The sequence below is a fragment of the Arvicanthis niloticus genome, chromosome 26, assembly GCF_011762505.2.
Source record: "Arvicanthis niloticus isolate mArvNil1 chromosome 26, mArvNil1.pat.X, whole genome shotgun sequence".
In the NCBI taxonomy this organism is placed as follows: domain Eukaryota; kingdom Metazoa; phylum Chordata; class Mammalia; order Rodentia; family Muridae; genus Arvicanthis; species Arvicanthis niloticus.
In genome coordinates, this window is record NC_133434.1 from 17,737,773 (window position 1) to 17,765,074 (window position 27,302).

Consider the following 27,302-nt stretch of genomic DNA (forward strand, 5'->3'; position numbering starts at 1 on the left):
CAGAGGGCATAACCAATTGACCATTCCTTCCCAGACCCTCCTCCTTACAAACAGTATTTAACCAAAGGCCTGCCCTGGAGGTACGGGGGTACAGCCAGATTCATCTACTTTCTGCCATGACAATAAACCCTTTAAAACTTTAAGACTTCCTCGTGTCTTTGGGGCCTGTCGTGGAAAACCGTGGAGGGGGCCTTAGACTAAGGAGCCACTGCTTAATCTCCCACTGAGGACTTCTCTACGTTCCTGGTTCCTGCCGAGGAGGCTGCCAATTCAACCAAGCTAGCTGAGCCAGCCAAGCGAGTGCCATAACCAAGAGTCTCTGCCTGCGGGGCACCACAGTGGCTTCTCTCCCCCTAGTCCCTCTTGGCTTCAGGCCGGTTGAGTCCGTATGCCTCAGGTCTCAGTTCTTCTGCAGCTCCCAACATCGCCTAAGGGCCCAAAGACAGAGACCACCGGCCTCCAGGTCAGCCTGGAGACCCCCACTCAGGAGCTCTGCCCCGCGCAGGACTTCAGGCTGAGGCCTCTCCATGCCCGGACGGCACCACGTGGAGTGAACTCAGTCAAATTCCCATGCTACTGCTCCCCAGAGCCACGGTTCCAGCCGACTGGGGCGGCATACACGTGGGAACCACAACAACCCAACAGGACGGACCCACGCCCACCCATGTGCAAGCTAACAACCCTGTAGCTGGTGGAGGATGTGGGCAAAGCCAGCTTCAAGAGTAACTCCCCCCCACCCACCCGCTGGCGCCTATGAAGAACCTCTCCACGGACCTCAAGGACAGTAACTAACTCCGGCCTAGTTCAGTAGACTAAGCAGGCCTCTCTCTGTCCCCCTCCCCTCTCTTTCTCTCTCCATGTGTTCCTGGTCACCTTCTCCCCTTTGACTCTTAGCTACAATCTAACTCTTGCCTAGTTCAAAAGACTAGCCCCCTACTACCCTCTCAGGAGCACAGGCTCCGATCTCTAGTCCCCAGCGTGTCTCCCCCAGGGGTCAGTCTTTAGCACAGCGCCTGCTAGTGTAGGCTTCTCTCCCTCCTCCTCCGTTGTTTGCTGCCAGCTGCAGCCACTTAGTTCAGCCGGCTTGCCTGAAGCAGTGGGTCCGGGACCCTGTGTTCCTGAGTGGGGGTCTCCAGGCTGACCTGGAGGCCGTTGGTCTCTGTCTTTGGGCCCTTAGACGATGTTGGGAGCCGCACAAGAACTATCGCCCCTGTGTTCCTTAGACCGGCATTCTAAGACTTCTCCCCTTGGATAAAAAAATTTCCCTTTCGTTTAGAGACAGTTTCTTTCTTGTGGTTGAGAACTCCAGGCCAGGCCTAGAAGAACTGCTCCCAAGAGCTGCAGGTTCCAACCCAGCTTTCACGTGGTACCACCAGTCTCTTAAAGGGCTGAGAGCTGCAGGCAGATGCTGGGATGCCACTGTTAAACATCCCTGATGGTTTGCTCAGGATCTAGTTCGTATCTAGTGGTGTTGCTGCAAGGGCACCTGGGAAATGAGGCTTTTGACTGGCTGTTTTCCAGCCACAGTAGAAAATGAAGGAGCAGGTCAGAGACATGAGAGACATGCTAGAGCAAGCTGTAGCAGTTCCTACTGTGGTAGCCGCCTGCTCTCTTCTTCCCAGTGAAGACACAGCAGACATTGAATTTTGGAGCTAGATATTTAAAAACAATTTATTAGCAGAGCACTGACCCCTGACCCACGTGTGTGTGTGTGTGTGTGTGTGTGTGTGTGTGCGCGCGCACACGCGAGCGCTCCTGGACTTTACTCTGTCACTGTGTCTCTCAAGAATCATTCAAGTGTTTCACTGTAGAGTTGAGAATTTGTATCCCATGAAGCTCTCGAAGTTGGGCAGCAAACCTGTGGTAAGTCAGGATGCAAAATCCAGGTTAATATATGTCACACTTCACAGCTATCTTCTGTAGATGGATGCTGGCTAGGAACTGATCACTCAAGGGAAAGGGGAAGTGATGGTGGCACTGGAGAGCCCTACAGATCAAAGAGAGTAGTAGGACTCTGGGGGAACACTCAGTGTCGGGTGTGACAGGCGGGTCAGATGGAGCTGTGCTCTTAGGAAAGCCTCCATCCCATAACAGCAGGATGCCGCTTTGAACTCATCCTAGCTAATGGGTTTCCCTTTTTGTAGAAGAAAGGTTTTCTCTTTTTCTTCCACTTGATCAATGAGAGAGAACTTGAAAGAGCTTTTAGTGTCATCCAAACCAGCCTTCTCATTTTTCAGGGGGAGGAAAGAAGTGTGCAGTTGTAAGGCAGAAGCCATGTTCAACCGCATCTTCAAGGTCTCCCCTACTTCTATGCGATGGATCATGGCACAGCCATGGGGAAACACCCTGAAACATACACTATGGGGTGATTAAGCAGATAACAGGTCCAGGACAGGAAGCAGAGGTAAATGAGAACCGATGATCAGAGTTCAAGACCCAGTCTCTTGCTCTGGCTTGCTGTCTGGCCTCAGACATACTGTTCTGCAGCCTTGTCGCTCCAGCAGGAGACCGTCACTGGCACTGAACAGTCCTCCGTTTGCTTAGAGCCAAGTCAATCAACAAACCAGCCAATCAATCAGCATAAATAAATAAATAAATAAATAATAAAAATAGAAGTCTGGTCCAGAAAAGTAAAGAAGACAAGACGCTAAGCATGGTGGTACATAACCATAATCTCAGTCTTGTTGAGGCAGAGGCAGGGAGATTGTGATCAATCTAAGATATAAAGCAAATTCTAGGCCAACTAGTAAAGAAAGAAAAGAAGGAAGAGAGAAAGGAAGGAAGAGAGGAAGGAAAGAAGGAAGGAAGGAAGAAAGGAAGGAAGGAAGGAAGGAAGGAAGGGAAGAGAGAAGTAGGGGAAACAGAAATATTGAGACGGGGAGGGTAGGAAAGAAGAGACAGGGGTAGAGACATAGAGAGAGATTGGATATTAAATGTCCTTCAAAGGCCCATATGCTGAGGCCTTGGTCCCAGTTTATGGCACTGTCAGAAAGGTGACAAAAGCTTTAGTAAGCAGGGCCTAATGGGAGGAATTTAGGTCACTGGGGTGTTCTCAAAAGGGAGTCGAGGAATCTGACCCTTCGTGTGTCTTTCTTGGCTTCTTGGTCACCATGACATGAATGGAGGCATGGTGCTGCTACAGGCCCAAAGACACAAGTGACCAGAGGCTGAAGCCCCTGAGACCATCAGCCAAAATAAGTCTTTCTTTACACGGACTTTTTTTTTGTCCCAGGGACATAAAGCTCAATAATAAAGGGAGAAGAAGAGATGAGAACGTGTGAGACAAAAGAGAAAGTAAAATGGAGATGGTTGAAGGGGGATGAGATGACCAGACGGTGACCATGTGACTGGGACCAAACTCTGTCAAAGGCATTTCCTTTCTCAGGCTGTGGTTTCCTATGCCCCCAAAAGGAACCCTTCTTCTAGAGACAGCTCATAGGGACCCAGAGAGACCTGCACACGAGGCAGGAAGTACCTCTATGGGGCTCCTACCATAGTGCTTGGCTTGCCCCACCCTGAGATGTAACCACAACTTGGGTGGCCTGGCTCTGTGGCGACCACAACAGACCTGGGCTCAGCAGTGCACAGCTTTCCCAGAGCGATGCCTGCATTCAGTTGTACGGCTGTCTCCTGTGAGTTGCTGCCTGCCAACTTCAATAGCACCTTCACGATGTCCGTCTTCAGCAAGGACGAGGCTGCACTGGGCACTTCCATGCAGTTGCCAAGGCAGAGGGCAGCATTGCCCACCAGAATTTCATCCTCTGAGGCAAGCAGCATTATCAAGACATCCAACTCTACAGGGAAACATGGGCAAAGGGAGCAGTTCCAATGGACAAGCTGAAGAGGCTGACAGGCAGGCATGGGAGGCTGAAGGGGGAGAGGGGATGGCAAGCTTCTCCAGACACTTGGGGGAAATTTGTGCTCTCTCCCTGTCGCCTTGTACTGTGGTACAAATTGCTTTGCATAGTTGGACATGATGGTTTAATCCCAGCACCCAGGAGGCAGAGACAGGTTGGTTTGTGTGAATTTGAGGCCAGTCTGATCTATATAAGTTAGATCCGCTAGAACTACATCTGAGACTATGGTGGTTTGAATAGGAATGGCCCCGGTAGACCCATGTGTGTGAATGCTTGGCCCATAGGGGGTGGCACTATTAGAAGGTGTGGCCTTGCTAGAGAAGATGTGGTCTTGTTGGAGGAAATGTGTTGCTGTAGGGGTGGGCTTTGATGTCGCCTATGCTCAAGCTTTACCTGCAGGGTAAACAGTCCCTTTCTGTTGCCTGCAGATTGAGATAAAGGACTCTCAGCTTCTACTCCAGCACCATGTTTGCCTGCACCCTGCCATGTTTCTTGATGATAATGGACTAAACCTCTGAAAACTGTAAACCAGCCCAGTTATGTTTTCCTTTATAAGAATGGCTGTGGTCATGGTGTTTCTTCACAGCCATGAAACCCCAAGACGGAAACTTTGTCTTTAAAATGGTTTTGCGTGGCAGAAAAGTCTGTTTTCAAAAGGCCCTCCCTACCCGACTCTACATCACCTGCCAGCCTGTGTGAGAGGCTTTTTATATTTTTGGAAGGAAGATTCTTGCCCTCTGTGGACCTCATCCAGTCAGTCAGTGTGTGAGGAGGAGGTGTGAAGAACATTAGGAATCTTCCCCTGATTGGAACACTCCCCACTTCAATGAACAGCTACAATGGATTTAGGATTTAAGTTAGATTGTGGGAAAATTAGAGCATTCTTTGGTCACATGGTCACTCTGCAGCCTTCACATCTACCTTACGAATGGAGTGACATCCAACACTCTTCAGGTTAAATTTATACATCAATCTTAATGAATTAAGTTGGCCTCTATGCTGAAATTCCCTTTGTTCTCTTGTGGTTGAAGGTGCTTTGTTTCCTCCCTTCATCCACGAAGGGGGAGAGCCGGTGCTCGGCCAATTCCAGCATCACTATAGAAACAAGTCCAGGTTAGCTTTGGGGGTGGGGGAAGTTGTTCAACTTCTGCCCTGTGATCTCTGAGCTGCCTGGCATTTTACCGAAGCACAGACCAAAGGCCAAGGAGACACTTTGTGATGGGAGGTGAACTGACATCCTGTTGTATAAACATTACAAGGGAGCGAGCAGTGTTATCTAGTCCTCTCTGCCCCCCCTCCTCAGCCTCCATTCTCTCTGCAGCTCCCAGGGTGGATCCCCCTCTGAGGCTTGGGCTCCCATAATGAAACTGTCACTTACTTTTATCAAGTCGTATTACTTCTTCCCGAGCTGCGTGGTAGCTGTTTGTGCAGATAGCCAGCGTCTTTATGGCGTAACGTGATGCAGTCTGGCCTCCCACCTAGGTTTCAAAATCAGAAAAGCAAGATCAAGGGTCTAACCATTGTTGCCTAGGTACCTTAGTGATCAGAATAGTGCCAGTGGCCTTCATGGCATCTGTAAGAGAATTAGATTAAGTGTGGCATATGCTTCATAGGTGAGCAAGGATGGAGGGTCACTTGTCCACCTGTCTACCTAGCCCATGCCCAGGGTAGGAACGCAGGCCTGTTGCCTGTACATCTGACACCACTGAAAGACTTTATTAAAGACTGGCTTAGACAACAGTGATGCTGTTCAGTAGCTGGTGTTTACCCATAAGGAAGAAAATGCCAGCCCCTGCCACCCATCCTTTGGCTTTGGAGAATAAGGGTTGACAACCTCTGTGAAGAATCACCAACTGAGATCATTATAAGAGGCAACAATTATGCAAGCATATCCCATAATACCAGGGTCTTTAGGATGTATGTGTACATGTGTGGATGCATCTAGCAGTCTCTGGTGTAATGCCAAAACTGTAGGGATAATGGCAGACACTGACCAAGTGTCAGTCTTAACTGAGACCCTTCATCCTGCCCCCATGTCATCTGCTGGAGCCTGGCAGCATCTTCCCCAATATGGAGCTTGCTTCCTGCCCCACTTAGCCGTACTGCTGCAGCAGTAACATAAGCAATTGGGCCTTGTGGCACGGGTGGGACCTAGAGACAACAGACTGATAATTCCATGTGCCTTCCCAGGTAAATCTGGCCCCTCACTTGGATTCATTGTTCCTACTTCATACGGGGAAAGTCCAATATCCTCTGGTCACATGACAACTCTGCAGCCTCCAAAGCTCACAAATGGAGTTACAACTGGTCCACTCCCGATAGGGATGGAAGGCACCAGGAATCCATGAACAAAATAATTGCCTTAAGGGACCTTGCCGAAAGCTGTTCAATGTACTTTGTTCAAGGACAGAGGCTGCATGTTTCAAACTGGGTTTGGCGGGCAAGCGGTTTTTACCACTGTCAGCTGAAGAACAATTTGCTTATTCATTCAAGGGTTGTTGTCACTGCTCAGAGCACTGTCAAGGTGGACAGATGGAAGACTTGGCTCTATTTCAGCAGAGATGACATCTCGCCATGTTAACAGCCCACCTTCCTCCTGCCTTCTGAGTCGAACAGGTGATCTTGGGACAGTTAAGAAGTCGTGAGTGGTGCTGTTACTTTACCTTCAGGAATTTAATCATTTTCTTGATCACTCCTGCTGTCAGGGCCTCCTCCACAATGGTCTGAGAGGAAGAAAGGGTCCGGCTCAGAACACCTGCTGCTCTCTGAGGGGACACAAAGAGAAAGCTTAGACACCCCATCCAGAAACGCTGGTGACTTTCAAAGTTAATGAGGGGGAGTTTCGTAGGCAAAAGCAATCATTGGGATGGAAAGCAACATTTACTCCTCCATTTTAAAACGATATAATGGGCAAAGAACATTTAGCGAACGCAGTTCTTTTTTAATAAACCGGCAGGCAGGCAGCTCAAAGGGCTGGAAATAATGCCTCCTGGCACAGAAGGCCGGTGTAGTTCAGCTTTGCACAGGGCTCCACCCCGAGAGTCAGTCCTTTCTGGGGGCCTCCCAGACCTCAGCATCAGCAGGTCCTCCTCATTAGAGGACGCTTCACTTCTAGGACCGACCTATGGAGTTTTCAATTTTCATTTATTTTTATCTTTCTATATCTCTGTCTTTTGGTTCGACTTTCTGGGAGATTTCATTTGCTTTACTTCCCAGTTTTCATTTCATTTCCAAAAATTTTTAGAATTATAATTATGATTATTGGCATGTGTCTATGTGAGAGAGCATGTGTGTGTTTGAGTGTATGTGAGTGTGTATATGAGTGTATGTGTGTGGGAGTGTGTGTGGGAGTATATATGTGAGTGTGTCTGTGTATGAGGGTGTGTGTGAGGGTGTGTGTGTGAATGTGTGTGTATGTGTGTGTGAGAGTATATGTGTGAGTGTGTCTGTGTGTGTGTGTGAATGTGTGTGTCAGGGCATGTGCCACAATGCCCAAGTGGATACAGGTCAGAGGACAACATAAGAAGGTCTGAAGTCAATGCCTCTGCCTGCAGGTCTTAAAGGGTTGTTTTCTGACACCCGCTCTGGCTATCACCTTGTCTGGCTAGGTCTTAGGTCCTGCACTGATGCTGTAGGTGAAGAGTGCATCCTAGGGTGATGGCCAATGGCCTTCTGAATTGTGTTAACTTCTTCATGTCCACTGTCCTAACCACAGGACCATTCTTCATTTTCATAGCCAAGTGTCAGAAGCAGAATTCAGAGTCATTTTAGCATATGTCTTCAAAGGATCTCTTGAAATATTATAAATGAGGTAGATTGCATTGCATCAGCTCATTAAAGTCTAGACTGCACAGTCAAGAGATTCTTAATTTGGGTTCCTAGATTCTACAAGGATCACACGTGTATGTGTAGGGGTCACCAAATGCTCTCAGATTAAAGGCAAAGTTTGGCATTTGTGTGATTGTGAGCATCACTTTGAAGAGTCCACCCACACTGTACCTTGGAGTCAAGAAGGTTTCAAAGATGGTGACTACAAATGGACAAGACCTATGGACATGAAAACAGTACTAGGGCAGGAAACCATTAGTCTACTTATTGAAGAAACTTACTGTTAAGATTCCTCCATCTTGGCTGTTCAGTAGAGACAAGCACTTCCGGCTCATCTTCATGGCCCACATCTACAAACAAGGGAATATGGGAAAGCAATTTTAAAGCCCTGACAGTTAGAATCCCTTGTAGAGTATTTTTCAAGCAATCAAACATAGCTACCCACTCTCTGGGAACTACAACATGCATGTCCATATCCACAGGGTTTATTGTATTGCTTCCATATCTGTCTCCTCTAGTTCTGGATTAGCAGGGAACGTTTTATTTGACCCTTAAATGCAGCCTCTAGTAGGCTCGGCATGTTCTGTGCATGTGGACAGCTTTCTGAATGAATATGAAGGTGACTCTTGCCCTCAGCAAAGTGACAGTATATCCCTCCATCCTTCCATCTCTCCAAGCTGCTAATGTTCAGGGCCACATGCTTCTCTGGTCACCTTATGAATATGTGAACAAATCAATCAACTTGATATGGGCAGTCCATCCCAGGGATCCAAGGAAGGTGACAAGAGCATTGTACCTCAGAGATGAGGGGGATCTCAAGACACAAGTTCATGATGAGTCCTAGGAGGGTATAGGTGACCTCTCTGAACAGGTCCATGTCCTCTTCACACTTGACCTGGAAACAAAACAAGATAATCATCTTGCTGCCTTGCAGCTTTTCCTGGTCACCTCTTCCCTTAGATGTGAGTCTTGAGACACCCACATTCCTTATATTGTCAATATTATGGACTCGGTTGGTGGTAGAAGTACAGATACCAGCCCTAAGAACTGGCATTAACTTAGGAGGAGTAGAAGGTGTCTCAGATACCTTGGCTATGGCATTCTGGCTTAGCAGGCCCTGGTTTTGCACTGAGATCTGGGCTATGGAAATGGAGAATCAGCTCCATCAGAAAAGCCTCCCTAGGTCAGGGAGACTTAATCTAGAGGACTTTGGAGGTCACCATCCCACCAAACCTATTGCTATAGTAGGGATAAGCCAATGGGGCCCTAGAAACAGAACAGAAGAAACAGTTAGAAGCCAGTGCCCCACAAGAGGACAGGAGACCAACTTTGAATAGAAAGGCTGTGATACCAGGAGGTCCAAGCAGGAATTCCCAAATTCTTCATAGGCTATCATGTGTCTTCTGGCCGTAGGCTCAGTGCTGAAGTTTCCCATCAAAGCAATGCATTGACAGAGGGCCGAGGAGTTGGTTAACTTGGGCTCTCGTTTCTACAAGTGGATTCAGATATGTCTCAGACAGCAGATAAACAATGCCATAGGTTTTTCTAGAAATATCTCTTGCTCACTAAAAGGCTAGGAACTAGGCAGCTAGCTTACTGTCACACCGTGACGTCAATGAAATCACTCTGGTAACAGGATAGAGTCATACACTTGGTTTCTCCACCAACCAGCTTCATAATGTTGGGGCGTGGTACTGATTCTTAAAGATCTCTTAATCTTTTCATGGCCCAACAGACATAGCATGCTCTCTAGGGAGAGCCCTTGCTCCATCCCTAACACTGCTACCCTTGTCTTGATGGGGATGATTTCTATCCAGGGGACACCCTATTCTGAAGACACTGCTTTGTGCTAGGAGGACTCTGATGGAGAATGGCTCTCTCTCCCTACTGTCAAGTAAGATACAATCCACATGCAGTGTTTCCCAGCGCTGTCCGTAAGCCACTTCTATTTGTCCTGTCTGCAGCTGTTTTAATAACTGGGGACTGTGTAAATCCCAGCTGTGAATAAATGACTAATCAAGCTGAGAGACAACAAGGGTGCTGGGATGTAAATTGTGTTTCAACAGCCCTGTCCTGGAAAGAAGTGTCTGCCGTAGAGAAGAGACTCGGGGGTTTGCTCACCAGAGCACCTGTGAGAGCAGGGAGGACATCTGGAAGGTTGGCCTGGAGCCAGCCTTGGAATCTGTTGAGAGAACATCAGTCAGGATAATTTTGAAATGACCCAAAGTATACCATGAGGCTGACCTCTCAGGTGACACCTCAGAGAGCTACGAACAGGGCCCGTGTGACTGAGAGTACACATTCACAGATCACTCTGTGCGCCTAAAGTTAAAAGTCCCTGGATCTGTCACATGACTTTAATTTTCCTAAGCCTAGGGCATAATTTTTGATATCAGACAGCAGGTCTCACACAGTGGCTTTTGGCCAGAGAAGTTGCTGGAATCCCCCTAGTTTCTGTTGAGTTGACTGCATTCCTTCCTCCTTGCTTTGGGTTTGTATGTCCCGTGTGCCCAGTGCAGGTGGGAAACTGTGAACGCATGTTCACTTGTCACAGCCTCAGGGAAGGCCCAGACGCACAGCACCGCATGCTGGTGCAGCAGTCCATGCTCCCAGCCTACCATAGCTGACCCACATGTGAGCATGGTAGCTTTTTCTTCCATGGCTATTTCCAGGCAAGACTCACAATGTGTTCAATGACTATTTTAAATGCTCATAAAAAATGACTTAGGAATTGGTAATTATTCCAAAATCTAGGATTTTTTTTTTTTTTTTTTTTTTTTTTTTTTTTACCATCTGCTTCCCATCAGCTAAAAACAAAACACAAAGCAGGAAGAGATAGCTACTCAGCATTACTGGCGACCCAAGAGGAGGTAACATTTCTTGGTTCCTCCTCTGCTTGCTCGCCCATAGTCATTCAATTCAGGTTTTCCAGCAGTTTCTACGCACTAGCCCAGGCACTGACCAAGTGGCAGGAAGCTTCCCTGAGCCACAGCTGATATGCTTACTGCAAGAAGCAGTGTTTTCAGTCATCATCCTCCTCCCTGGAATCTGTATGAAATTGGCTCCAGGAACCTATGAATACCAAGCTGTTCAGATGCTGAGGTTCCTTATATAGAATGGCATAGTATTGGCATATAATCTATAGATACCCTCCAGGGATCTTTGAGCCATCTCTCATCATTTGTAGTTATGGCACTGAAGCAATGCAAGTGCTATGTAAATACCCACTGTATGTATTGTTTAGGGACCAATAAGGAAAAGAGTCTGTCCATGTTTGGTACTGAAGTCGTTTTAGAAGTAGTCTTGATCTGTGGCTGACTGGACCCACAAATGCAGAATTAATAGAACCAAGGGGTAACTGTGTGTTATGCCTTCCAAGTTCACTAAGGACTAGGTCACCCTCTACCCAGAGGGACTTGCATAAGAGTGGGTGGCCATAGCCCTCTGGAACCCATCAGTCCCCTGCCTCAGCCAATCCTGTAATGCTCATGTGGAGATTAGTCTTGTAGGTGCTGACATTTTTCAAAGACCACACAGCTTAACACAGGTTGAAGAACTGTCAGTTTATACAAACAAAACAATTACCTTTCTTCTAGAGACAAATCTGTGAGTAGTCTGATGGCTGTATTGGCCTTCTTATCTGAGAAGTCAAGAAACGACAGCAATGCTTCACACAATCTGCAAAGAGCCATTAAAAAGACAAAACTCAGAATGGGATGCCTTCTGACCCTCAGCATCTCCAATAAGGTGCCCTTGTAAGGATCCAGCTCAGCCTCAGCATCTGGGAAAGAAGAGTTGAAAGGATGGATCCACCATGGCCACCCAGGACTCATAAACACCATCCTTCCAGGATGGCTCCAGTACCCCATGTAAATCCCCAGGTGGACAAGCCAGTTTTAATATAAGTTCACTAATTAATCAGACACCAGCTTGGAGGGAGTTTTTGATGTTCTGCCCCTACGGCTGTATCTCAGTTGAGTTCATTAACTTGGACGACATCTAAATGGCAGACTTCTTAATCTACTCATAACAAAAGTGGGAGGCTCCCTACTAAGACAGATGATGGAATAAATATTTAACAAGATCTTGACAGGCTGCTGAATATAGCAGATAGATTTAATCGAGTTAGAGTCCTCTACTGAGAGCTGGAGATTGTAGGTGAGGAACAGAGTTGGGAGACTCACTTTGGTTGCCAATTCATACAGAAAAGATTCAAGGGTTTTGAGATGATTGTAAACAGTCTGGGCAAACAGTCCAGTCCAGCTGACAGGAAAAGCTATGCAACCCTAAGCTTCCCAAACAGGACTTTCTGTCAGCAAACTATAACTCAAAGTGATGAGTCCCCTCCAGCAAGCCCAGCATCTCTGGCATGCTGCATGCAATGCTCTGCACCTAGCTCCTGCTCTACAGTGATGCATGTACAAATAATAAAGGAAAGCATTAGGAACGTGCCAGAATAGATTCACGCTAAGGACTCCAGAGTCCCCCTGGCAGGATGTGTTGTGGGGATAAATATGAAAGGGCTTCAACAATATGTGTTGTCTAAGCTGCATCTTCAGAGAACACTGATGCTTATTATCATTTATTCATACATCCAATTGGGCTAAACTACCACTGGCTACTATCCTCCTGGCAATGAGGTTGGTTTTAGGACCACAAAGATGAAATGAGGCACTGTTCTGGCATTAGGGAGCTTGCAGGCTATTAGAGAGACAGGGCATATCAGACAGAACACCCTGAGGTACTCTCAGATGGTGAGGCTTCTTTGGAACACCTATCAGCTCCTTACCATTAGTGCTTAGGGTGCAAGAGGAGAATAGATGGCAGGGAGGTGAGAAAACTAGACAGAGCTCAGTTCATGATGGGCCTTCTAGAGTCTTCCACAATCTTTGGGTTTAACCCTCAAGGTCCACCTTCTCCCACATGTGATGACTTTCTGGGTGGTAGTGGTGGGGCTAGGGTGGTGTGTAGACTACTCTAAGACTACTCTTAAGCCCCAAATTTCTGGAAGATTGCACTTTAACCAGGCCCCGGGTGACTCTGCTGTGCAGTAATTATTGAAAAATGGCCACTGGTTAAGCCGACTATCTAAGCTGCAGTGGCTCTGTCTAGTTCAGCCACCAAAATGGCCAGAGGCCACGTGCACGCCATAGCTAGAAATGGCCAGTCAGAAACACCAGCCCTGCCACCCATGAGACACCAGCATGGGAATGGCTCTGCCAGTCTTCCACGCTGCTTCCACAAGGCTGGGCATTGCACTGACCATCTGCCATCCATGCAGACCCAGTAAAAAAAAAAATGAGACTCTAATGCTTAAATATTAATCAAAGGCTTTATATATTTAATGATGCTCAGTAACAAGATGCCCATACAATCAGAGGTGTAATTTAATACCCAACATAGATATATCAACTACCTTTGACTGTGGGAGACACGTGAACATCTGCCTCCATGTTCCCCTCTCCCTTCTCCTCTTCCTCCTCCTCTTCCTCTCCTTACTCCTCCCACCTTAGCTCCTCCTATACTCTCGTGAGTTAGTCTTAAGGGCAATGGAGAGTCACTTTAGAGTTTTAAGTAGGAAAACAGGACCAGTGTGCATTTCAAAAACGTCTTTTTTCCTGGCTTAATGGAGGCCAGGTTGGAAAAGGTAGGACACAGGGAGGGACAGAGAATTCCACCAGGGAGATGTATGGTTGTCCTGACAATAAAGGTCATGGGACAGGGCTGAGGCAGTGGCAAGATGAGAGGTACACTAAATGAGAGGAGGTATAATGAAGGCTGAGAGAGAGTGATGAGGATAGAGGAGAAGCATGGCTAGGGAGGACCAGGAGATGCTAATGAGTGAGGACTGACAAGCTACAGTCTTATGACCGACCATAGTGAGGGTGGTAGAAGTCAATTCTAGAATTCTGACTTAGCAACTGGATGGTTACATGCTCTGTGCTATAACAGAAAATTCAGTTAAAAGAGATGGGCCTCAAAAAATCACGTTTTATTTGCTATGCTATTCAGAGACACGGAGGCAGGATCTAGAAACAGAAGTGTGCTGTTAGCTAATCCTTAAGACATAGACTCTGTCTCTTAAAGTTACAGACAAGAGCTAGCATAGGATCCTGGAGTTCCTGGCTTGGGTGGTGGCACAAGGGTTAGTACAGGAATCCAAGAAGGGAAAGTTATGATGGAGGGGGAAGGACAGAATGGGTGATATCGACAGCCATGGCATGACATTTGAGAAGGCTCTGACCAGAATCTTAAGGACAGTGGAGTGACAGCAAGACCAGAAAAGAGCCGGTGGATTGGGTATCTAGGAGTGTAGCAGGCACTCACTTTCAAGGTATAGAATATTTTAGCAAATTGTTCTGGCAACGGCTGAATCCCCTGAGGATTGGTAGAGGAAGGTGGATACTTGATCTAAAAAAGCCTTGTGTACAGCCCATAATGCTGGGAAGAGGCAGGGTTTGATGCTCTCTTCAGACTCTTCATATTCTGTGCAGGCTGGGGCAGAGAGTCATGGGATAGGCCATGGAAAAGGCAACATAGTCCCAGTAGCTCTGGCAGTAGATGGGGTTATCTGGGGGTGGGGGAGAGTTAACTCACACACCCTAACTAGCTGGAAAGACCTCCTGGATGTCGAGCTGTCCTATTGCCTGGGCCAAATCTAATGGAGACAGATACAGTGAAAATGCTGGTCCTTCCCCAGAGGGGAGCATACATGGACTGGGTTGGGCACTGCAGAGGGACACCCATGCTGGGTGGGGCGGGGCTACATGAAGTCTAAAGCTCAGGTGTTCCCAAGCTCCTGCAAATCCTTGACTTTCTCAGGAGTGTACTCCAGTGCTCATCCATCAGAAATAATTTGCTTTGGAGTTAGTCCAGATTCCTCCTACACCAATTTAGCTCTGCTTTCTTGGTCTTGATAATGAATGCTGATGAACTTGAATAGCAACAAGGACAAACAACAACCAGGGTCATCTAAGAACAGACCATGCTCAGCGTCATCCAAGACAGACGACAGCCAGGGTCATTCTGGTCTGGCCTTAGAAGATATAAGCAATAAGCTTCCTCACCCCGTGACAAAACACTTCTCCTAACTGCTCTCATTACCTACAGAGGACAGTGTGTCCCTTTTTACCTCATCTTGCCCTGTGGCACATTTTCTGATCTCTTGACAAGCTGGTGTCTCAGTGGATAAACCACAGTTTAGAGAATGGGCTCATGGAGTCCACCTTTTCACTACTGTCCCTGTTTAAGACTCTGAACAATCTACCCTAGAGAGAGAAAAATGATAATTAAGGCATTTTTAGGTTCACGTCAAGTATCAGATGGGGATGCTGGGTGGCTCTTCACCGTAGTAGCAGTTGTTAGCTGGCCAGCCTCGAAGTCACTACAGTCTCCCTTCCAATTTGCCTGACTCTGCTACAGAAGTCTACACAATATTCCTGTGTAGTCCAGGACACAAGTCTACCAACAGAAGTAAGCAGTGTTTTTTTGTTTTTGTTTTGTTTTGGTTTGTTTTGTTTTTTTTGAAGAGGGCAGATCCAGCAGGAGCTAAGCTGTGTGAAAACACAGACATGAGGCTTGGCATCCCACCCAGGGCTAAGGAAAGGTAAAGGGAAGGACCACGATCTTGACCTTGGCATCTCCAAGCCACCTGTTGTTGTGTTTAGTCTTCTCTTTTTAAGACAAGTGGGGAAGATAGGTCAGGCTCTGTTTTGTTTAAGCTCCTTTTAGTCAAATTGTTTGCATAAGGCAGGAGAAAAAGATCTAAACTGACATAGACATACCTCTGTTGGTTTGTTTGTTTTTGGAGGGCAGAGGGTAATGTGCTAGGGACTGAGTCCTAATATATACTAGGTAAGGACTTTATCATAAAGTCATATGCCCAGCCTATCAAAATTATTTTAATATAAAGAATCTGTATTTACATAAATATAAACAGTGCTCTCAGAGGCCAGAGAAGGCATCAGATCTGCAGTTAGATCTGTGTGTGGTGATGGACTGCTCAATACGAATGCTTAGAACTGAACTCGAGCCACCTGTAATAGTAGTCCATGCTCTTAGCTGCCACATCATCTCTCCAGCTCCCCACAATTTCTCTTAAGTGCCATTCCAAGCGTGCAGTAGAGACAAGACAATGTACCTCTCGCAGGCCAAAAATGAATAAAAACACGTAGGTGGATCAAGCACTGGACTGTGTGAATCTTCAATCCCAGTGCTTCCTGCAAATTGGAAGACCTGTTCCAGCCAGTTCACGACATCTGGAGAGGAAGGTGACCTGCATGTCTCTGTGAGGTGTGCAATGCTTTGTCTTGCTTCAAACAACCTCACTCCAGCTCAGAGAACCAATTATACCTCCTTCCCACCTATCTGAAGAAGGACATTACAAGACTAAGCCTAGTGGGACTGAAGGCAATGAGCTGAGGTCTCCCTGCCCATACACAGGACTGTATGGACCAAGGTGAGCCCTGTTGATCTCCAAGACACTGGAGAAGTTCAAGTTGAGACTGTGGCAATTCAAAGACAGTTTAGGGCAAAAGTCATAAGACAACGTCAGCTATAGCTGCTCAGAGACAAAAGATGGTTTTGGAGAAAATCACAGGATTGAGTTGATGGCCACAAAATCACCTGAAAAGTCCACATGCTTTTGTGGTTTTGGAGACCTTTTTCTGGGACTATGACTGAATGAGAGCAGGGAAAAGGAGACCACTCTTTCTTTGGCACACAATGAATTCCTCACAGACAGACAGGTGAGAGGGTCTCAGCCTTGTCCAGGGAGATCTGGCTCCTTTTCTTACAGAGGACCGAGAGTGGGTTCTGAGTTCCAATGAGCAAGAACCAGGGGACATCTGGGTGATGTGGCCTTGTAACTTGGTGTGGCTTCTCCTGCCTACTCTGTGAAGAGGGTAGCAAGCACAAACTTTTAAAAAAACATTTGAAAGATTCACCATGGCTCAGGTAAGTTGTGGTTCAGGTAAGAGTCAGGCACATATTCTATCTGTCTCAGTCTCAGAAAGAGCCTATGAAAAGCATTTGTTTGACTAATCGATACTCTATCATTTCAGAAATGGCTGAAGGACATGAAAAACAAGCCATCAATATTGCATCAATTAGAAGAGCAGATGAAAGCAAGGAGAGGGACAGGGTGGAGCCTGAGTCTAACAATGAAGCAAGTGGTCCATTTCTAGGCTGGGTTCTCTGCCTACCGAAACGCTACCTCGGGCAGATTCAAGGGTCTCTATTTGTACAGAACCAAACCTGGGCACGGTTCTGAGCGCAGCCAGGAGCTGGTCTGAGAACCTTCCTGATAGAGCTCCCTTTAAAGGTTCCTTCTGTTGTCTCTCATGAAGGCTCATGACAATCTGATGGCAACTAGACACCAGAGACAGGAGGGGTGATGGGCAGCTTGACCTTGTCTACTTTGTGGTAACCTCAGGGTTATAAGGAAGATCCCACCCACAAAGGCTTACCGGGCCATGTCAAGGTGCTTGATCACTTGGTTCCGGCCATTCTCTGTCTGGGTGAGCTGCAGCAGTAGGGCCAGGCTCTGCTGCTGAATCACCAGGATTCTGGAAGTCATGAAGGAAGGCAGCAGCCTGCCCATATCAGGGTGGGTCACAAGCAGCCGCTGGTTCTCCTCTGCAGAACACAGGTGTTAGTGGCCTCAAGCCGCCATGATGGCATTTAAGTCAGTTCTGTTGCCACCACACTAAAGAGTGGCTGGCTCTTAACACATTTGCCATGCAGGATGATGTTACCCATAAGAACTGGTCTCTGTGTCCAACCTTCTGCGTCTGAACGATATAACTAACTTCTGAGGTCCTCAGCTTCCTCCTCAGTGAGATGGTTGCAATGACCCCCTTGTTAAGAGTTTTTAGGAGGATTTGGGCAGCTATTGCCTGATGGTGCTAGACAGAGACTGGCTCTTGTAGCTTGGCTACACTATTATCCTTATTACAAAACCGTTCTCAGTGGGGGAACATGGGATGGGATAAAGAAAAAGCTCTTGGCTTAACCAGACACTGACCTGAGCAACCATTTGTCTTCTTCCAAAGAAACTACGATATCATGTGAGCAGTGTTTCCCATCCTCAATGGTGAACTCTTTCCAGAGTACTAACATTGAAAACCAATGACCTTGAATTTTGCCTGCTTTGTGTTCTGAGCAGGCATGTGGGTACAGATAGAACATAGGCAGGGGTATGAGAATAAGTAATGAAATGCAGCAGAGCACATTGGAGGGATGACGTCATCATTTGACTCTGAAATAATACTCAAAGGTTCCTGTGTTAAAGCGTTGGTTGCTTGGGTTTGGGGAGGTAATGATTCCCAAGATGTGGGTTTGAATGCAAGTGCCACCCCCTCCCAGGCTAATGTATTTGAATGCTTGGTCCCCAGTTGGTGGAACTGTTTGGGAAAGATTGGGAGGTGTGACCTTGTTGGAGGAGGTGTGTCACTGTGGGAGGGCTAGAATTGACTTCTCTCCCTGACCAACAATATACCATTGATGTATTCTCATGTTTCTGCTTTTTCATATTCTCTGTCCTCTTTAAAAATGGCTTTGTGTTTACTGAGTTGGGTATATCAAGATTCCATGAGCTTGGGACACATCATATGCATACCCCAGGTGAAAATATTTTTTAGATATTAAAACAACATAACTCCAAGGGTTACAAAATTAAAAGTGTCTGCACTATTATATCTGATTCACAGAGAGAAAATACAGTCTTCCTCACCTTCCTTCAGGAATCTTGGTAAACACACACCCCTGAGCAAGGGACTTTGATAATTCACTTTGCTTTATTTTGGATTGAGTGTGTGTGTGTGTGTGTGTGTGTGTGTGTGTGTGTGTGTGTGTAAGCCAGAGGACACCTCACATGTCATTCCTAGGCATCATTTAAATCTTCTCTCCTCTCCTTTCCTTTCCTCGCTTCCCCTCTTTGCCCTTTCCCTCCCCTCTCCTCTCTTTTCTTCTCTCTTTGTTGGTCTGTCTCTCCCCTCTCTCTTCTTTTTTATCTTCTTTCCTTCCTTCCTCTCCTCTACTCTTTTCTCTCTCTTTTTTATGGGTCTCACTGGCCTGGAAGTCACTGAATAGGTCAGTCTGGCTGACCTTAGAGCTCTGGTGATCTACCTGTCTCCACATTCTTAGCATGCCACCACACCTATTTTGGGTTTTTCTGTTGTTGTTAATTCAGGTTCTGAGAATCAAACATTGGTGCTTGGCTTTACTTACTGATCACTTTCAGTAGCTGGGCTTCCTGATAAGCTAGTTGTCTACAGCCTACAGTAAGCTCTCAGTCCTTCAACCTACTAAAAGAATGGAGCTTGCTTCCTCATTCTCGGCTGGACTGGTGCATGCACACACTACTTGCAGTCTCCACCCTGTCATTGTCTTTATTTCTAGTGTTTCTCATCTCAAGATCAACCTCATTCTTATGAAACATTTATTTTTATAGATGAAGGAAATAACCTAAAATCTTGATATACACAGAAGCCATTAAGGTGACTAAGAAAAATTGTGCAAGGACTTAATAAACTCTGGAGGATGCTGTATGACGAAAGGTAAGAGTTGACAAAATAAAATCCCTCTGGCCTTTTCCTATTTCAGTGACAGATGCTCATCAGTGTCCAACAAGGTTGGCTGGTAGTCATATATCTCCAGGTGCTTCAAGGGCTGCTATGGTCAGCAAAACCAAGTATCTTCCAACAGACAAGAAAGGAAACTATCCATTCCCATTGCTCATGGCATGAGCAGAAGTCATGAGTCTGCAGAGCAGGCAGAGGCCCTGGGGGCAGGCACTCATTAAGCTGACAGTGATCTTGCCCACCCTCCATCCCAGTGTCTGAGTCAGAGGAGGAGGAAGGAGAGAAGGGCAATGAGAAGGAGGAGAGACAGGAAGAGGTGGGGGCTGGGGAATGAACTCAATACAGAACTTGCTTTTGATTCATGTACTTTTGGGAAGAAAAAGGCAAGGAAGTGTAGACACCAATCCTCCTGGTCCCCATTTTTGGGGAGAACTACCACGCTGGACCACGACCACACAGCTCTCAGTTCTGTGGCACACAACTAACAACCAAGGGGGAAGAGCCAGGCCTACCGTTGTCAATGCATACTTCTTGCCAGAGCTTTAGAACGGATACACAGACAACTTCCTCGACTGCATCTTTCCCTGCTAAGCAGAGGCACCTGAAGAAGACAGGGAGAGGAACGGAGAGCCTGGGAATCATTTTGCTTTCTTTTCACTCTGGACTACTCCCAGATTCACCAAAGGAAGATTTAAAAGAATTTTTTTTTAATGCACACACATCCAAGCCGAACTTGGTGGTACACATTTTTAATTTTTAATTTTTCAATTAAATACACAATTTTTAATTGCTCATACTTAGCTGGAAACAGGTGGATCTCTGTGGGTTCAGGACCAGTGTGGTCTGCATAGAGAAAGAGCGACCATCCAGCACTACATAGTGAGACCTGCCCTCCCAAAAAAGGCATATTCACAGGCCGCCAGAACCAAGGAGCTGTCCATTACTGACTCCAAAGTTCCACGTCAACAGCCAAGGATTGAAAAGGCAGGGTTGGATACACAAAGGAGGGTGGACATCTAGGGGCTGTCGGTGATGAGTGAACAATACAAACATCCAACCCACATTAGGATCCTAAGACTCTTGGACCATCTCCTGGACCAATATAGAATAAACTCAGTGCCTCACCTCCTACCGTGTAGGTCTTGTTTTAGATTAAATTCTAAATGGAATCAGGCAGGACCAGCTGCTTCTGCTTCCTTAAATGACCAGTAAATTCACAAATGATAAAAGGTACAAAGAAGACTCTTATAGAGTCTGGTGGGAAACCAGTAGGACCTGTGCTTGTCTCGCTGAGAAGCACAAGAGAGGGCCTATGGGACAAGCTCACCCCATCAGCTGAAACATGATGCAAAGAGCGCTGAGCTCACATGTGCTTTTTCAGGGGTCACCCTGTGGCCTGAGGAGCAAGGACACGATGTCCTGTCACTGGGAAATCAAAGCTGTTTGATCTCTGTCATCAGTGGTTACAGGAACTGGTTACAGAATGGCATGATCTCATTAGGAGACTGTAGGGTCAATATCTGCTTTCATACAATATCTTTCTTTCCTTACTAGACACCTGACTCTTTCCAGAGATTCCTACCTTCTAATGACCTCATGGTCACTGATGGTGCTGAATCCACCATATGTTCTGAACAACGTTCGCTCTGTGCCTGAAACAAAGCCACAAGAGCTAAGTCAGTTTCCTTACCCACCAGGTTGGCATCCAGCTGCAGCATAGCCAGGCCCATCACAAGATCCCAGTGGGAAAGGCTGGGCTTGCACACTCAGAGAAATGTAATTGTCATCAGTCACTCAGAGGGACTGCTTAGAAAATGTTGGTATCTCAATTCATTACTCAAGTGTTTAGAGAGCTGTTTAATCTCTGGAAAGAACTGGGAAGCCATCTGACTCTATATATTTATTTTGAAGCTGTTTCTGGCCTCTGGAGTAAAACTTACAGTTCCTAAGAAGCTGCTGGTGGGGGCGGGGGAGAATCTGGGCTGCCTCTGTTCTATACTGAAGAGGGACCAGGGGTTCCATCCATTTGTATAGACGATGTCCTGTTACTGGGCAATCAAAGCTGTTTGATCTCTTTGTCATCAGTGTTTACAGGAACTGGTTACAGAATGGCATGATCTCATTAGGAGACTGAGATGTTTCCTCTGAAACTATTTTCATGTCCCAAGCAGTTGCTAAGTGCAGCTGGGGTGATTTCTATAGTTTATCATAAAAATTTCTTCTGTTTCTACATGGCTTAGGGTGTGTGCATGGTACGGGATGTCAGACTGGATGTGGGGATGTAAGCAAGATGTGTGAAAAGTTTATAGAATAGGTTCATTGATGTATTCAATATTTATAAATATGTTTGGATAATATACTCCTATATTACTCAAATAATATATTCACACATATTCATAATATAAATAATAGTTCAAATATATATTCATATAATGATGAGTATAAATTTGAATATAAATAAAAGCACCATGTGGTTTGAGTATGCGCTGTAGGCACATATGGAGCAGCGACACCTTGTATGTGTCTTGTGCTACATGTGTGGTGCTTTCTGCCTGACCACTGAATAAGTGCATCCTCTGAAGATGGTATGGGTGGAGGTTGGCACCTATATTAGATTTTCCATCAACATTTGTAGAAGGGAGGGGAATCTTCATCTCACGAAGCCAGCCCCCGGGGGCCCCATGCCTTCACACTGTCAATGCTCTTCAGACCCCTCTCGTATCTAACTTACAGTCAGTCATCATTTCTGTCAGAATCTCAATGCCTCCAGCATAGAACAATGGTGTCTGGCCCGGTTTGGATAGGGTTCCCAGGAGATTTTTGGTCGTCATTGCTGTGCTCTTTCCTGAATCCAGAGATTTGCGTGCTTCCTTCTCTTGAAGATCTGCTTTTTCTCGAAGACTTACTTGATTTATGTGTTCTAGTAAAGCAAGCAGGGAAAAGGGAAACGAACAACATCCTAAGAATCGGCAGCATACAAGAGGTTCCTCTCTTCTCCCTCTCTCTCTTGCCCTTGCCCACCCCCTTCCTTCCTTTCAAGAATGTGAAGTATAAAGCAAGAAAATCATTCAGATAATAATTCAAATAATTCCTTTAGGAAGGAACCATTTAGAAGTAATGGAAGACCTAAACACAGAGTTTGGGGCATTCTAGAAATATATTGGAAGATGGTAAGGAAGAAAGAAATGAATCTGAACATGAGCACAGAGGGAGGCTGCTAACACAGGAAAGGCAAGGCTGTGTATGGCCTTGGCCAGGGCAGAGAAGGCAGGTAGAAAGGACATCCCAGTGGAGCACAAAGGAAAACCAGATTCAGCCGGCTCTCAGCAGCAGGGACCTTCTCACCTTTCACCTGTGCCTTCAGCCTGGGATTTATCTCTCCAATCTTCTGATAACACTCTTTAGACTGGAAAGCAGAAAGAAGACCTTGAGAGGTGATCAGGGGTACAGTGATTACAGGGCAGACACTAGGCACCCCAGGGCTTGGTTCCTTCATTATCTCTATCTATCCTTCCCTTGCTCCCAGCACAGAGGCAGTCAGGGAGAGAGGTGAGTTTTTGATATTTTTGCTTGGGCTTCTCTTCTCAGGTTCTGTGGCACTACAGGTACTATTTTCAAAATTCATTTAAAAAACTTGTTTGTTAAATACAAACTGTGATGAGAACTACCTGGTCTTGAAATATTTTTGTGGATCATGTCTGCCGGAGGTTAGAATAATCACAATGTATATGCTAAACTTAGATTTGCTATTTGCACTCAGAACCCATCAGCTATGCCCAGGGGAGTCAGGAAATAAGCAAAACTGTAGGCTGGCGGCTGCTGATTGAGACCCAGGAATAGGAGAATAGAACACCCTGGGGTTTAGAGGTACAGGCTCTGCAAAAACAGTAAAGACTCCAGTCATTGGCTGAATCAGACTCAGAGAATTTGACAATGGGCTCTTACTGAGGGACTGGTTAGATAAAAGATCCTAGAGAAAGACTAGTTCAGGGAGATTTGGGGGGGGGGGTTAAGATTGTATCACTCAAAAAAATGTATATAAAATCCTGAGACAACACCCGACCAATTTCCAAGAGAAAAAAGTCCTAAAGGAGCCGGGTGGTGGTGGCGCATGCCTTTAATCCCAGCACTTGGGAGGCAAAGGCAGGCAGATTTTTGAGTTCGAGGCCAGCCTGGTCTACAGAGTGAGTTCCAGGACAGCCAGGGCTATACAGAGAAACCCTGTCTCGAAAAAACGAAACAAACAAACAAACAAACAAAACAAAACAAAACAAAACAAAACAAAACAAAAAAAGTCCTAAGGGAGTAAACACCCCTATCTTCAAGGCTGTTCAGAGATCTTCTACCAAGCAGGGTAACGATGGCTAGAAGAGGGCTGGAGGGATGGGTGGCTTCCCAGGTCACCGAAGCCTGACCTGCTAAGCTGAGACCTGAGTTGGATCCCTGGAATCCACACCAAGGTGAGAAATGATTGTAGCGTTGTCCTCTGACCTCTCTGACACTGTGTGTGCTCCTCACCCCACCCCCATCATGCTCATGAACTTACATAATAACAGAGATAGGACATATTACAAACTATCACATTTTAAAAAGAGCATTAGTCCAGGACAGACATGAGTATGCTGAGCCTAGTATCTCCTCAGTCCCATATCCAATCTAGGAGATATTGGCTTGGTATCTACGATCTAGTCACTGCCTGTCCCCCTCACCATCACTGATACTGTGATGATCAGCCATGAGACGTTGTAGTGTGTATGAACATACATTTGGAGTAATGAGATTATGAGTGAATTTTGTTTTCTTGTTGTTCGTGTCTTCTCTCTGAGGAAGTTGAACCAGTCCTAGTAGGGGGTTCTCTGACATGACTCCTACAGCTGGTGAGGTTGTCCCAGACTTCCTGACTGTATTAGCTGGGAACTTCAGAAAACCCTAAAAGGCGGATTAACATCTAACCAAGTTATTGCTGAGCCAAGAGCTTACCTTACTGTAGTTCTTCAGGGCCAAGTGGGCTTTCCCCATGTGGAAATAGGCCTTTGTACAATTCTCATCACACTGTGTAAAAGAGAATGTTTGATCAAATGTTTCAGGAGATCTGAAGTCATTAGGCACTGCCCTGCCTGCTTAGTTAACAGAAGGAGGCCAGTACTTTGGTTCTCAGGATAGCTAACAGAGTTGACAATTAAGTCGTTTCTGTGGATTTGTGACCAAGCTAATTGCTGCCCGCAAGGAGGCTGGACACATGAGTATGCTCTCTTCCAAATTAGTGGTACTGTCATCTCTCACTTTCATGTAGAGACTTGCTCAAGAAGTAAGGCAAAGCCCTAAGTGTAGAAGAGTCCTCAGCATTGGCTAAATGTTAGAATCACTTGGAAGGCTCATATCTATCTGGGCCTGGCTGCCCCTGGACCAATTAAGTTACTGCCTAAATGAGGTCTAGACAGATCATTTTTCAGCTTTCTGGGTGATGTAACTGCGCAGGCTAAGTTTGAGAGCTACTTGCTCATTAGCAGACAGAATTCTCTGGGAAGGCAATCGTGGCTAGTAACATGTCTTAGTGGGCAGCAGGAAGTCCCTTCTTGAAAATAAACCATAACATGAATACTGGCATAATGCACGTTGTGTCGGCCAGTTGTCACGTGTTCTTTCAAGTCACCAAGAAGGAATCTGGGTCTTGAAGTGGAGTTGCTTCCCACTCCATTTCAGACACAAGTATGTTTGTCGTCACAAAGTGTTCTCCATGACCTCCTGTCTGGGAATGGGCTGGCTCTCCTAACTCTGTGGTAGCAGAGAAAGAACGGCAAAACATCCCAAGAGTAAGAACACTGTGCCCTTGAGAACAGCTGAAAAGTGAAATGTCGCCAACAGAGCTTACTCCCCACTCCCTGATCTGAGAGGGAGTCCCTATGGTGGAAAGGGAGGCAGAAATTGAGCCTTGGGAAGCTTCTCTGTGGAGAGAAAGCTCAATGGGGATTTCCAGCCGACTGCCTCAACTTCCCCAGTCTGTTCCTGCTGGATGTCCCGAGTGCCTGGTTTGATGATGTAAACTCTACCTGCTGCTACTTGTTCTTTTACCAGATATTTGGTTCTGCTTGGGGCTGTCTTTGAGAACTCCAGGTCTCATGTGCTCCCTCTCCCTCCCCTTCCCCCTCTCATGTGCTTCTCTCTCCCTCTTCCCATGTTCTTTCTTCCTCCCTTCCCCCTCCCATGCTCTTTCTCCCTTTCCTTATTGTTTACATTGTCTTGCTATGTGTTTAATAAGCACACTCATCTAAATCAGAAAGTGTGGCTATCAGATCATTCTTTGGACTGTCCAAAACAAACAGGAATTCCCATTCGTATCACTTAAGATGTAGATGGGTTTAAAAGGGAGGGTTTAAGTGTACGGTTAAGGTTATACCACTCACAGAAGGGCCCTGACTCTGCCTGCTCCTCCTCATCGTAAGTCTGCAGGGAGCCACCCAGCACAAAACTATGAAGTAACATTTGAAACATCAGGTAATTAACATCCACTCCATCCCCTTTATACGCAAGATACTGAGCCATATCATACCTAAAGGTGAGATATCCTTTAGGGTTTAGATTTAGAAGTTTCAGGAGGTCAGTCTCAGGAGCGTACAATGTTTTAGGTGAATTAACAATTCAGAATGTTGGGTAGGCCACCAGCTTTTGGGCAACCATTTTCCTTATCTGGAAAGTGAAGACAGTAATTCATATTCTCCTCCTCCTGCCCCATTGTTGGGAGGGAGAACTGTGTAACACTTAGCACTCTCCTAATACTCCATTAGCTGCTGTTGCTGTGGTTACAGCGGCAACAATACATTCCAGAGCAAATGTGATTTATAGAAAGGCTAAATAATAGCAAAAAAGGGAAACAATAATTGTTAGAGAAACTCTTACCAGGAGTTTTTTATGTATAATATTTCCTGATCTATTATAAAGTGAATGGGAGAATTAACGAGAATAATAAGCACCCAGGATGATGAGTCTGTTTCGTGTGATTGGCACTGAGCTTGATGGCTTGTATGGATGATCTTTTGTGAGAATCGTAGCAATGCAGTGAAACAGGCCTGGGCATCCCCATGTCGCAGACGAGGAAAGCAGAGCGAGGAGAGGGGGCTAACATTGTCTCATCACTGCATGGAAGAGCTAGAATTTGAAATCTGGCCATTGAATTCCAGGACACAGGGGCTTAACATTGTTATTAGGATTGGGGGAGTAGCTTGCCTAATAGGCACGAGTCCCTGGGTTTGATTCTCAATACAACGACAACAAATAAAACCACATCTCTTTCAGAAGTATGCTATGAAAAAAATGACTGTAGACTACAGGGAAAGCTCTTCACCAGGTTCAATGGAGGAGACCCTACAGTGAGAGGAGCAGGCAAGGTGGGAGAGATTTGAACTGAATCTTGAGTGAAAGAAAGTATTGAAGGGAGAGTGATGATAACAAGGGAAGGGAATGGGCAGAGTCCAGAGAGAAGGGGTTCAGGAGCCTTATGCCCAGCTGAAATTTAAGTATTGGGTAAAGAAACAAGAGGGGATGGAAAGGGGGAGCTAAAAAGACTCCACATAAAAGTCTCCACACAAAAGTCTCAAGTGCCAAGTGGGAGGAGGGTTGCATTATCATTGCTGTCGAGAAGGCAGGATGGATGGTCTGGTGGTAGCTCGCAGAACTGAGCAGAGGAAGGCAGGGAGATGAGCAAGGAGTCCAGAGAGTCACTTGGAAGGAGGGCTGACGCCAGAGGTCTCGGTGACAGCTGCAGAAAGGGGAGTGCAGACATCAGACCTATGTCAGAGTAAGATGAGCTCGGAGGACTCACTCCACGTGCATGCTGACACATCAGAACCATGTCGAGATGCAGGGAAGGCGCTAACAAAAAGGGGTCATGAGGGCAGGTAGAAGAGAAGCTGTCCGAGTGGAAAGACAGTCTTAGTTTGTAGACTCCCTGAATTTGGGGGATGCCAAGACGACCAAATGAAAACCTACATGAGGTGGTGGGGGTGGACCTGGAGCTAGGAGAAGGGAGAAGCGGGGA

General features: G+C 46.3%; 1 protein-coding gene across 2 annotated transcripts in view; it reads right to left on the reverse strand.

The window, feature by feature from the left end:
• Positions 1–1,644: 1,644 nt before the first annotated feature.
• Positions 1,645–27,302, reverse strand: part of Ttc12 (tetratricopeptide repeat domain 12) — a 50,181-nt gene continuing 24,523 nt past the window's right edge. For both annotated transcript variants that reach the window (XM_076925097.1, XM_076925098.1), the window contains exons 8-22: positions 24,248–24,319; positions 22,613–22,673; positions 21,999–22,187; positions 20,850–20,919; positions 19,780–19,868; positions 17,153–17,321; positions 11,271–11,363; positions 9,807–9,867; positions 9,037–9,174; positions 8,482–8,580; positions 7,967–8,035; positions 6,521–6,622; positions 5,236–5,335; positions 3,569–3,794; positions 1,645–1,858 (exon numbers count right to left, since the gene is read on the reverse strand). In XM_076925097.1, coding sequence (XP_076781212.1) covers positions 1,783–1,858; positions 3,569–3,794; positions 5,236–5,335; positions 6,521–6,622; positions 7,967–8,035; positions 8,482–8,580; positions 9,037–9,174; positions 9,807–9,867; positions 11,271–11,363; positions 17,153–17,321; positions 19,780–19,868; positions 20,850–20,919; positions 21,999–22,187; positions 22,613–22,673; positions 24,248–24,319 — 1,614 coding nt within the window. In that variant the 3' untranslated portion in view covers positions 1,645–1,782. The remainder of the gene's footprint in view (positions 1,859–3,568; positions 3,795–5,235; positions 5,336–6,520; positions 6,623–7,966; positions 8,036–8,481; positions 8,581–9,036; positions 9,175–9,806; positions 9,868–11,270; positions 11,364–17,152; positions 17,322–19,779; positions 19,869–20,849; positions 20,920–21,998; positions 22,188–22,612; positions 22,674–24,247; positions 24,320–27,302) is intronic.